Source organism: Zygotorulaspora mrakii, chromosome 6 (genome assembly GCF_013402915.1).
Source record: "Zygotorulaspora mrakii chromosome 6, complete sequence".
NCBI classification, from domain to species: domain Eukaryota; kingdom Fungi; phylum Ascomycota; class Saccharomycetes; order Saccharomycetales; family Saccharomycetaceae; genus Zygotorulaspora; species Zygotorulaspora mrakii.
This window is the reverse complement of record NC_050724.1, coordinates 880,740-892,718: the sequence shown is the minus strand read 5'-3', so window position 1 is coordinate 892,718 and position 11,979 is coordinate 880,740. Positions and strand designations below refer to the sequence as shown.

The window sequence follows — 11,979 nt, the reverse complement described above, 5'->3', positions numbered from 1 at the left end:
CAAATTCTATATCCATCGAACTGTTCATGTCAGAGAAAAGTAGGAAAAAAAAAATAGACAAATCCAAAGCACTATTCGCTACTTGGTAAATTCGAACCCGTGAAAATCAGTTCTCCCAAAAAAAATTAAAAAAATAAATGATTGGTCCCGGGGGGGATCGAACCCCCGACGATCGCGTTGCTTGTTGACCTGCTTTGAAAGGTCGTTAAGTTAGTTGCCCCAGGTTCGCTGGATGCCACTATAAGCACGAGGCTCTAAGACCACTGAGCTACGAGACCATCACTTGTAACGATCAGGAAATCTCAACCCGTTTGACCGCTCGGCCAAACGACTTACTATTTCTTGATGTTAATGTACTAAATTTAGATGAATATATTGAATATTGTATTTTGAAGTTGGATTTTACTAATTTCACATCACTATTGGGAGAGTATGTGTGGAGATTTTGGAAAGAAGGTTTTTATCGGAGTTGTCGATAGTGACTTGGTTAGACTTTGATGATGATACTATGATATTCAATTATAGAGATATATAATTCCTTGGTTTTCTATATCATGAATTGTGATAAAACTAATTGAACTTGGATTAATATCTGGAAAATACGTCAGTATTTATACCTAATATTTCGCACCTATTGAACCATAAGAGAGGACGACGAGTGAAGAATTGTCACCGTCATCACACCATTTCTAGTCCCATAGAATCCACAGTACAACTGTTATTTCTTGTTCCATGCCATAGACTCCTTCGTAGTCAGATTCGTGAATTGTAAACGTCTCACAATAGATTATCATCCGATATCTTTCCAGTATCGATTGATATTCTGTTAGGGCTTCTACTGACTTAGTTTATTTTGTTGTATAGACCAATTGTCTTGTTTCTGGTTCTTATACTTCATCTCTTTCATATATCTTACAATATCGAGCAATATTTCAACATATTCATATCCTGGTTGTGGTTTAATAGGTCAGAATGTCATGCAAAAATACTGACATTTTTTCCAGTTGTTAATCTAAATTCAATAAGTTTTCTTTCATTCTATGATATAGGGAACCGAAGACTTATATATCTCTATAACTGAACACCATAATATTATTATCAATATCTAACCAAGTTATTATCGACAGCGCGGAGACAACTCTCTTTCCAAATAATAGGACGGTTTGTCATGACTCTGTATTTCTATTGTTCCAGAATCTATGGCATAGCTCGTTATTTCTTATACCATGCCGCAGATTCCTACGTAGTTAAATCTCTGAATTGTAAGCGTCTCGCGAAAGAACATCATCCGACAACTCTCTATATTCTGTTAGGGCTTCATCCGACTTCATCTTTTTTGCTATGTCACCGTGAAGTTTCATTTTTGATTCTCTCAGACTGTCTGTTTAATACCTCTTGTGTATATGTAATATCAGTTGATATTTCTATATTCAATTGGTATTTCGACGCTTATATATCTTTATAACTGAGCATAACCACATTAATCAATGCTTCACCAGTCCAGTATCAGTATCTTCAAAAGTTAACTTACTCGGTAAATAATTATCAATATCATTCTTTTTCTTTATTTACTGCATACTGTGGTTTTAACATAAATTTTAGTTGGAGTAATCTCGTTGCAAAACATAAAAACTAGAATGAGAACAAATACCTCTCTGCCTGTAAACAGAAAATGGGCAATAAAACTCACAGATTAATGACATTAAAATCAGTTTATATACTTATATCTTGATAAGAAAAAAAGCTGGAAAATATATGGAAGCACAATATCCACCTCTCAAATACATAAATGTAGTTTCGCATGAAAAGAGGATTGGGCACAAAGAGAATTGCGAAGAAATTAATTAATTGATCAATCTTTGTAGTTCTGAATTTGGGGATTATCTTTATATCTTGCTGGTGGTAATGCATCTACAGAATCGGCAATAAACTCATAAAACCTATCTCCATAGTCCTTTGGTGGTATAGCACTGACAACTTTGAGGTCATGATGGAGGCCTCTCCAAAAAGTTTCCAGCTTCTTTAAGAGAGAATAATTTGTCAGGCAATCAATGATACCAACGTAGTAAATTAATTCAGTGTCGTTATTAAATGGATCTGAGCTACGAATTCCACCTTCATATTGTTTAAAAAAATGCGGTATGACAGATCCGTGAAGCATTTGGTCTCCTGAAATTGGGTGATCATTGCGATTGCTCTCTGTATCGAGTGCTATCAGATCGTCTGCGTTATCTTTTTTCATATCATGGATCCCTAATAACAATGAGTAATCCATAATGTTCAATTTAGCCAACAATTCGACATCCATCTTCAGTTGTTCCAAGAATTTTTTCTTCTTTAGTGGACCAAATTTTATCGTTTCATCTCTGTCCAGCCAATTCAAGTCTTTTAATACTGGCTGTTCTTCCGGATTTGAGCTATCGACCTTCGTAAAACGGCCCCATGTAGACCCCTTTAAGTCAAAAGACGTATGAATCTCCAAATGGGGTGGAAAGAGATTATTCATTACCAGAAAGTAAATTTTTCTGTGCTTGATCTTATTTTTGAATGATATTGGAACCTTTACCCTATGCAAGCCATAAAACTGACAAAGGAGTGTATCAGGATTCTTTTTGATGTGCTGATAATACTCGAGAAGGTGTCTTCTTAGATGCAAATGTTCGGAATGATGAATGGTTTTAATGATATATTTGTAATCTCTTGAAAAGTAAAAAAATGATCCACTTTTCCCTGGTGAATTCAATTCACTTAAGATGTATTTTGATGTAAGTGATACCAAATAATCTGCAGGATCAAGCCCAAACATTGCGCGCAATTCCCTGAAGACTTCTGGACTGTAATCTTTGAATTTGAATGCGTACTGTGATGAGGGGGTAAGCTCATTTCCATGATAGTCGAATGCCAGCTTCTTCGTAAACTTGAAATCTTTTGGTGTTAACGGTTTCATGATTCCAGAACAACGGGAAACAGCTACACGGATACCCGTGAGCATGTTATAAGCAATTATAAAATTGACATGGCCCTCACTAACTTTATTTCCGATTAAAACTCTATCATCATCCATAAGAAACGATTTTCTTTTTCTTCTGTAGTCTCTCTTATGTAGCATAGATTTCTTCATCTGCTTGATTTCCACTGTGGCTAGCTCAGAATTTTTGGTCATAGGGTGTGTCGTCACAGGAGGTAATGATGAAAAGGAAGAGGTCTTATGCTTCCTCGCCTTGTATTTTTGAGCATGAATTGTATTAGTTGCTGGCAAAGATACAATTGAAGTATGTGATCTGGAGCGCGAGGGCCTATCATCATCGGATTGATCTATTGGTAAAATTTGTGCATGCTTGGAAGAATGAAATGGCAGGCTTTTCCGTATACTTTCCTGAGTTTTCGTTCTTTTTGTTGATATTCTAGAAACCCTTTTATTTAGCAAAACGTGATCATCATTAAGGTCTTGGATGTAAGAATCCGTTTGGACAAGACTGTTATTATCCAATAAACCCTCATTTGCAGTTTTATTCTTCTTCTCTGCCGTTGCCTCTTCGTTGGCAACCCCAATCGAGAGGTCCTTAGTCCTACGCTTGGCAACAATCTGATAGTTTTCATTAAGTGCATCCTCTTTTACTTTGGGTGTCTCATCTCCTGTGCAAACTTGCTCGGCTGCGGTAACTGTTGCATCCAGGGGACAAATCGCCAGGTCTTGAAATTTGTTGCTCACTGACAGTGTTTGATCTTCTCCGGTATCTGAATTCACTTTATCATCGTCTCCGGTGGTACCAATGTCAACACTTGCATTGTTCTTAGCGACCAGCAAATTCTTTTGTTGCTGCATTGCACCTTCATCTATTGAAGTCGGCGTAGAGGAGGAGCATTCTCCGTCTGATAATCTGGGACTGTCAGTGTTTGACTCCGAGTTTGACGACGATTGAAAACTTCTGTTGTGCTTATGCCTACTCTTGTTCTCATTCGGAGTGTGCTCAGGTCGCGTCTTCCCTGAATATGATTGTGACTCTAATTGTGATTGTGACTGTGATCGTTCTTGTGATTGTGCTTGTGAATGTGCTCGTGATTTTGCTTGTGCTTGTAAATGTTCGCCTTTATGTCTGTATATACCTTCCCGTACTGCAACATCGACTGCCAATGTGGTCGAGGGGTCGCTTATACCATAACCCATGACCTTCGACCTTCAAATTTAGCCTTGCTCCTTCAATTGCTCTAGGCAGACTTCCTACTAAAGAGTGAAAACGTTTGTCCTGGTGATAAAGGAATCGGTACCAAAGTACTTGAACTAGTGAGATTGACACAAGGTACAATAAGCAAGGCCTGAGTGTCTATTAAAGGTTCTATGCTCAAAAACAGTTCTTTTTTTTCTTTATCTTGCAACTACCAAAAATAACGTGTGCACACACGCTGTAAAGGGAATTTTCGGGCAAACTTTTCTATTACCCTTTCTAGTTTTAAATCGTCAATATTATCATTCTTCACTTTTCAATTTTGTGTTAGTTCGTTGCTTGAACTATCGTTAAAAGAGATACATTATAAAGAAAATCATCTATATCATTGTTTAATCGTAATCAGGAGCAGGTTCTCGTGCTGAGAACGTCCATAGCCTCATTGAGGAATTTCACAGCATGGTACACGTCTTGGAACGTATTGTAAAGAGGTGCCGGGGCGAGACGGATTACGCTTGGTCTTCTTTCATCGGCAATGACACCTCTCGTATTGATGTACTTGAAGACTTGTTCCATGGTATCGTGTTCGGGATTATCCTGATGGTGAGGGTAAAAACGCAGTGAAAGTTGTGCCCCGTGATCCTGATCATTATATACTGGCGTGATAATCATAAATCCTAACACTTCCGGATTAACCTTATCCACATCATAGTAGTACCTGGAAGCCTTGAGCAGTCTTAATAGATAATTCGTCAAGTAAAGGGATCTATCTCGAATGCTATTCATGCCACCAAACCTTTTAAACAACTCTAAAGAAGACTTAAGAGCAACAACATCGATAACACTGGGATTCGATTGCCTGAAGCCGAGACCTCCGGGAATCGGATTGAAAATTTCGACCATCCTAAATCTTTGCGAGGCATTGTTTCCCCACCATCCAGCCAGTCTTGGCCTAGTCACATCATTCGCATGCTTGGAATGTACAAAGAGTCCACCAATTCCACCAGGGCCAGAGTTCAAGTACTTATACGAACACCAGCAAGCGAAATCAACACCCCAGTCATGTAACTTTAACGGAACGTTGCCTACAGCATGCGCGAGGTCCCAGCCAACCACGATATCCGGATACTGATGCGCATATTTTGTGATTTTCTCGATATCAAAGAACTGGCCCGTATAGTACTGAATTCCGGAAAGGCAAACCATTGCAATATTATCCTTATTCTCAGAAATGGTTTGAAGAATATCTTCCGTCCTCAAATACGTTTCATTTGGGCGTGGTGACAATTGTATCAAAGTTTCCTGAGGATCCAAGTCATGGATTCGGCATTGATTAGATAATGCGAAGTAGTCCGATGGAAACGCCGATTTCTCGAACAGGATCTTATTTCTAGCTCCTTTCGGTTTATAAAAAGCAACACATAACGCATTCAAATTGGAAGTAAGACTATTCATTATTGCAATTTCATCGATATCGGCACCAACAATAGGTGCCAAAAGCGGCATGGCGGGCAAATCGATGTCAACCCAAGAAGCGAATCCGTCTTCTTCACGGGGATGTCTGAAATGAGATTCAACTCCTCGTTCACTCCAAGCATCCAATTCTGCATTTATAGCATTCCTTGTATTTTTGGGCATAAGTCCCAAAGAATTGCCACAGAGGTAGTAAACACTCTTATTCCCATCATCAGCGTCACTGTAAGGCAAGCCCATCGATTGGAATGTTGGGATGTTGAACTCATCACGTAAAGTCCCGGGATATCTCTGGTCCAATTGAATCGCTTCCTCCATTTTTCGCCAACACTGACTAAATCTCACAGAGTCTTCAAAACCTGTTCCAAAAGAGTTCAATAAATCAGGCAACCTTGGTAATAAGGTCCAGTCATTTCACGAACGTTTCCAACCTGTATTAAACATGCCGGGTAAGCGCCTTTTATGCGCGGCCTAGCGGCCCTCCTCGGTTAAAACAAAAAACATGTTATGCCCATTTTTCATGGCTGAGAAAAGAATATAGATTATACAGACCTGTTACCCAATATTTCCATACGAGGCGCTGGCTACCTTCTAGGGGACAATGATGTCAAGCGCTGATAAGGCTGAGACTAAGAGTAGTGCTCTTGGGATTGACCGTGATGTTTCTGCGGTAGAAACTCGGCGCCAATTTGATATGCGTGGGGAAGGTGATTCGGTGCTAAAAACCGCTTCGAGGGAAGAAGAGATGAGCTCAAAGGGGGGCTCCCAGGTTTCAAATCCTCTTATCCAGTATAGAAATACGAACTCCGTGGATAAGTCCCTCTCTGAGATGACAAAACCTACTTTTGTGCCTAATAATACCCCGGTTCAGAGTCCACTTGGTTCCCCTCAGTTGGAGCATTCCGCGACGCAAACTACCCAAATCTTGCACACTGACACCTGTAGTTCAGCTACTAGAGACAGCCTGCTTCGTGACTCGCTGACTTCGACCTCTAGTTTACCAGAATTACGACCTCCTTCAGTGCATTTTCCTCAAATTCGTCTACGCGACGTTCTACGCAACGACGATAACGGCGGCTGCTTGCCGCCCAAACCAGAAAACGTTGCCGCCTGTGTTGGAGAAAAAGATCACGTGGTTTCACATATACAACATCATTCGTCTGGGATAGTGAAGAACAAAGATGGAACGGTGAGCGGAAGCTCGTCACAACAGGATAATGATAACTCTCCAATAGCGATAATTAACAGGAGAAATTTTTTCAACACTTCAGACTCAAGATCTTCTGGTTCTTTGCAGCCTTTGGGGGCAAGCGGCAGTGGCAACTCACAATCATTGGGAGAAAACGTGAAAAATACGGAACAGAGCAGTCAGGGCAGTGAGAGAGACGTACAAGTCTCAGAACTCAGTGGAAGTCCTTCGAGAAGGGGCTCCGAGCAACAGAAAAAGCGGTTCGGCGATAGGAGTAGTAGCAGTGGTCAAGAATGCGGTATAGCACCAACGATTTTTTATTTTGACAAGGATAGGTCTGTGACGGATCCGTATGTAAAGCACGATCAGGCCAATGAGAAGATCAGAATCTCGTCATGGATAAACTCCAAGCAGAATGCACAGATATACTCTCTTATTGAGAATAACGGCAACAGCGAAAAGCATGAAGGTGACTACGAGAACAACAAAAATGCTAATAATCCCATAACATGCGAGAATAATGAACTATCCAGAAATGATAGATCAGGTTTTAGCAATAATAGAAGACCGTATTCGTCAGACGGATTTATATCACCACAGCCGCCCAGATCAGCACTTTCCATGAGTAGTTCCCTAGGTGGCGGGGCTGAATTGGATTTAGCTGACTCAGCAGATTCTATTATTGATACAAGACGGTTTGGTGATGTGGCGATTGAAGGAGAAGATGAGAAATTCATACCACCTCCCCCTCCAAAATTCATTAATTCGAAACTTGATGGACTAAGAACAAGACTTCTAGTTAATCCAAGAGCAAATTCGAATAAGTTTGAAGACGACATTGGAACGGCAACTGCTGCTGCTGTACTATCTAACATGAGGTCAACCCCTTTGCGATTTTCAGATCGGTCTCAAATGTTCTCACCTAACAATAACACAAATAGTAAAGCTACCTACAATAGTAGTAACACTACTAGTTCAAGTCGACCGGGCTCTTCTTCTTTTTCGTCCGTGAAGAATTTTCCTAGACCAGTCATACGAGTACATCAAAGAGAAAGCCCACTTGAAGACACTGATGAGAGTGCTATTCTTGATGATAATGATGACGAGGATGATGACGAGGAATATGGTAATGAAAAAGGAATAGAATTGGAAAATGATGAAGAAAAAGCTGGTCTTACAAACACTAAAAAAAATCAAAAAGGAGATATCAAATATATCAATGATGTCACAAATTCATCTAATGTAATCAAAAGACAGAAATTAAAAACAAGTATCAAAGAAGAAGATGTAACTAAAGAAGTGACATGGAATAAAAATGGGAAAAGAGTAACTACGCGCAAATTACTGGAAAGCCCTAATCGGCGGAGAAGACCCAGAAATAGAACCAATAAGGCAAAGGAGTCTAAAGATGACAACTTTCACTCTGACACTGGAAGAGATGATGAGGATTCCAAAGAAGAAGAAGAAGATGAAGAATATACCGCAAAAACAGAAAGTCAAGGGTGCAATAAGAAAAATTCAATGGGATCGCGTTCAAGGACAGGGTGTTGGATATGCCGTTTAAGAAAGAAAAAATGTACAGAAGAAAGGCCACATTGTTTCAATTGTGAGAGACTGAATTTAGAATGTAATTATGGTAGTGCAAAACCGGATTTCATATTAGACCCTGCGAAGAAACAGCTTAAATTGGAGGAAATTAAAAAGAAAACAAAAGAGGCAAAGCGCAATGCTATGAGAAAGAAACCATTTCGTTGATAGGATAACGAAAAACGAAGTATCAGCTCTCTTATGTCATAAAGTGTACTATTATATAAAACAAATATCTATTCGAGCATATAATCGAGAACTGAATGTGATAATTTAGTCATATAGGATGAGACTTGTTTACTGAACTTTCATGCACATTGTTCTGGTTCCTATGGATACTTGCTGAATGATAATCCAGGAAATATGGCTGTTGTGGATACTGCTGGTGTTGCTGCTGGTGTTGCTGCACCTGTGGGTTAAATACTTGCTGAGGGTACTGACTTATCCATCCATGAATTGACGAGTCATTTGCAAAGTGATGAGTTTGAACTAATGGAACATTCATCATCGGAGACATTCCATATCCTGGGTGCCACATTTGAGCTGAATGTGTTTGTACACCTTGCTCCGTTGTCGCCATTGCTGGATTGAAACCTATATTGTGAGCTGCACTCGGATGTGCAATCGATGGAAGGGTAGTCTGTTCTTGAAACCCGGATGCTTTTACTGTATCAAAGGCACCTGAGTTGAATATACTTTTGAAATGCTCAGATTTTTCGTTGTAAGCTGCTTTATGTTCGGCTGACTCAAGTATTTCTTGCCTATCATTAACATCAGGAGAGTTAGGAATTTGAAGCTTCTGCTCGATTGTTGCTGCATCCTTTGCTAAATCTGTGGAAGATAAACTATTTTCTTCAATTACGTCTATCGCAGCATTCAATATGGATGACTTCGATATATCTGCAGTTAACTTAGAGCTAGGTTTGATTGTAAAAGTAGTGGGTGGCATTGGGGCAGAAGATCCACTATATACCCCTTGAGAAAGCACCTCGACGTCTGTTCCACCTCGTTCGACATTTTGTTTCAATTGTGCGATCATGTAATCATGTTCAGATTTCTGTTCAGCTATAGTAACAGAATCAGGTTCTTTTTTTGATAGCACTGATGCCCAAGAATCTGGCTTTAACCTCTTGACTTGCTTCACTCTGGTTGGGAATTTGAATACCATATCCTCATTACTCCACTCGACACCACAGCTATTTTTCGCAAGAAACTTCTTTCCTGAGACAAATATTGCCTGTAATCTCAAAATGGACTGAGCTTGTGCATCCAACTTTTCGCCAGGAGGTGGAAAGCCGGCTGATCTATCCGTGCAATCACCCATGGAGAAAATATGGTCATCGTTGAAATCACTCAATGCATACTTTATTGTCGACATTTCTTTCAAGTCAACGTCCTCTTCCATGTAGTAAGACCTTTTCGGTCTATGCATTAGTGAATCTAAATGAACTTTTTGACTTCTCAATATATCGTTCAATAGTTCAGCCAAAGCGCGACAAAAAGATTCATTACGATGAGAGTATTGTAAAACAGCGCGGTTAGATTTCAACCAACATTCAACAACTCTAACCATTGCTAAGTATTGATACTTTTCTATATTTTTTTCCCAGGATTCTCTAACGATCTTCAAAATATCTGTGACAAAACTAAAGGCAAACTCTAAGTATGCATGATCCTTTGCCTTTAAGGTCTTTAGACTTATGGTTTTGATGTCAATGCATTTGCTACCTTTGTCGGAAGAGAGTAAAAGAAGATCAAAACCTCCGATAAGTACTATCAAATCCTCGTAAATAGTATCAATATTTTTGAGATATCGCGTGGACATTTTATCCTTGAGAGTTTTTTTCAAGTACTCTAAACTAATACCATTTTGAAGCTCTTTCGATTTAGCCGAGTTGAGCCAGCATTGAGGTGCAAAATAAGAGCCGAATATCGCCAAAAAATAATACTCAATAATTTCCCTGTTTACAATCCTACTAGAATTTAGATCCTGAGCATTGATATCCTTCAGCAGAATATCGAGTCTTTTTCGTAATCTACTATCCTTTTCGGCTATAATAGTTGCAAAATTAGCCTGTGCAGCATTATTAGGAATTCTAGCCAAAGAGCTTCTGATAAATTCGTACATAGCGGCTCCCAGTCTTTCAATCTGGACATAAATGAGACCTTTCTGAAGATGAGCCTCACCTATTGAAGGGAGAATGAGGCAAGCCAAATCCAAATATCTCATGGATTTTTTGAAATCTTGGAAAACATAATGATTCGAAAACTTCTCCGCGATCGACTTGTAACGATGTGCTGAGCCCAAGTTCAGTAAACAAGAGTGCAAAGATACCACTATCAAGATAGTAAAGTTACTCTTTGCATCTAAAACAATTTTTTTTTCTCCTTCCTTTTCGACACCAGCGCACAGTTGCTTGATGATTTCGGCTGCTATAACCGCAGACGTGTCATATTTGCTGAGCAAATCATCGATTATCCTATAGTAAAACTTGTGAACAGATTTAAAAAACTTGGTCAACTTGGAATTCATTTTTCTGAACTCTACATGCTTCCGCTGTTCCTTAGAGTCTTTGGAAAGTAAAGCAGCCCTCCATGCTTGGAACCATTTGAAGATAGGATGACATATTTTTTCCCAATATAGTCTTAAAATCAATGGAACACTTTCATTGTCGATGCGAATGACGTGAGAGTGACTCACTTCCCTATCCACAGTATCTTCATAGATTGCTTGCTGCATTTGCAGACTTTCGCTTATCATTCGACTCAGTTTGGAGTCGACAAAAGTCAAAAAACCACTGAGCAATGCATAGTCTTCTATTATCTGTTTTGATTGAATCGTAGCATTTAGCTGGTTATGCAGCTCTGATATAGTATCCCAAACATTTTTCTCAGCGTCGGAAGGCGTTACTGTCATTTAAATATATTTCCGGGCGTGGTCTTGGAATGTTCTGAATTTGCTAGAGCCTCCACTGTTTAACAATTCTAGATTTTATGTTTCTTTTTAAAAATTGGCTATCGGCTGTTTGTTGAGGTATTTGAACACATATAACTTGGGCAAAAGAAAATTTCCGTGCTTTAAAAAGGCCATTCAAGCATACGCGGATTTCGACTGGTTTCCACCGTAAAATTTCTTATCACTATATTTCAAGTAATAAGCATTCAGTAGCTGCAAATTGTAAAGATCTACCAGTATATCTTAAAACCATGGACCTTTTAGAAGTACTCATTTGCATTCTCATATATTTCTGATACTTTTTCACCACTGTGCTGTAAAAAAAGTTTGAAAAAAAAAAAGCCGTGACGAGTGATTGCGTCAGCCCTGAGCGGTTAAACTTCACAGTTTGTCTGCTTAACAATAACACTGTTAATATCAGGCTGAATATTCGATCGGAATATCCAAAACATTTTCTAGCTTAGGAGCTCAATGAACTAGACGTTGGAAGGTTATGATTGAATGATACTGTGTATTATCTTTGGCAGAGGATCTAGCTTATGCCACTAATCTAGTCTTGGTTTAGGGATAACGGTACTAACGGTTGGCAGTCTGTGTCGTCTCAAAAA

At 39.3% G+C, this 11,979-nt stretch overlaps 4 protein-coding genes and 1 non-coding gene across 5 annotated transcripts; 1 reads left to right on the top strand and 4 right to left on the bottom strand.

Moving 5' to 3' along the window:
- Positions 1–142: 142 nt before the first annotated feature.
- Positions 143–278, bottom strand: HG535_0Ftrna8I. The gene is made up of 2 exons: positions 239–278; positions 143–179 (listed from the first exon to the last, which is right to left on the bottom strand). It is a non-coding gene; the product is annotated as a tRNA-Ile (tRNA).
- A 1,574-nt stretch (positions 279–1,852) lies between these two features.
- On the bottom strand, positions 1,853–4,168 carry MSS4 (1-phosphatidylinositol-4-phosphate 5-kinase; the record flags this gene model as incomplete). Its single annotated transcript, XM_037289782.1, has 1 exon — positions 1,853–4,168. One exon carries the CDS (start codon positions 4,166–4,168, stop codon positions 1,853–1,855), a length of 2,316 nt encoding a protein of 771 aa, XP_037145677.1.
- Positions 4,169–4,568: 400 nt separating this feature from the next.
- BNA5 (kynureninase) lies at positions 4,569–5,957 on the bottom strand (the record flags this gene model as incomplete). The annotated part of the gene is made up of 1 exon (XM_037289781.1): positions 4,569–5,957. One exon carries the CDS (start codon positions 5,955–5,957, stop codon positions 4,569–4,571), a length of 1,389 nt encoding a protein of 462 aa, XP_037145676.1.
- A 283-nt stretch (positions 5,958–6,240) lies between these two features.
- UME6 (DNA-binding transcriptional regulator UME6) lies at positions 6,241–8,583 on the top strand (the record flags this gene model as incomplete). Its single annotated transcript, XM_037289780.1, has 1 exon — positions 6,241–8,583. The coding sequence occupies one exon, from the start codon at positions 6,241–6,243 to the stop codon at positions 8,581–8,583; it is 2,343 nt and encodes a 780-aa protein (XP_037145675.1).
- A 109-nt stretch (positions 8,584–8,692) lies between these two features.
- HG535_0F04610 (EST1 family protein) lies at positions 8,693–11,332 on the bottom strand (the record flags this gene model as incomplete). Its single annotated transcript, XM_037289779.1, has 1 exon — positions 8,693–11,332. One exon carries the CDS (start codon positions 11,330–11,332, stop codon positions 8,693–8,695), a length of 2,640 nt encoding a protein of 879 aa, XP_037145674.1.
- Between the last annotated feature and the right edge of the window lie 647 nt (positions 11,333–11,979).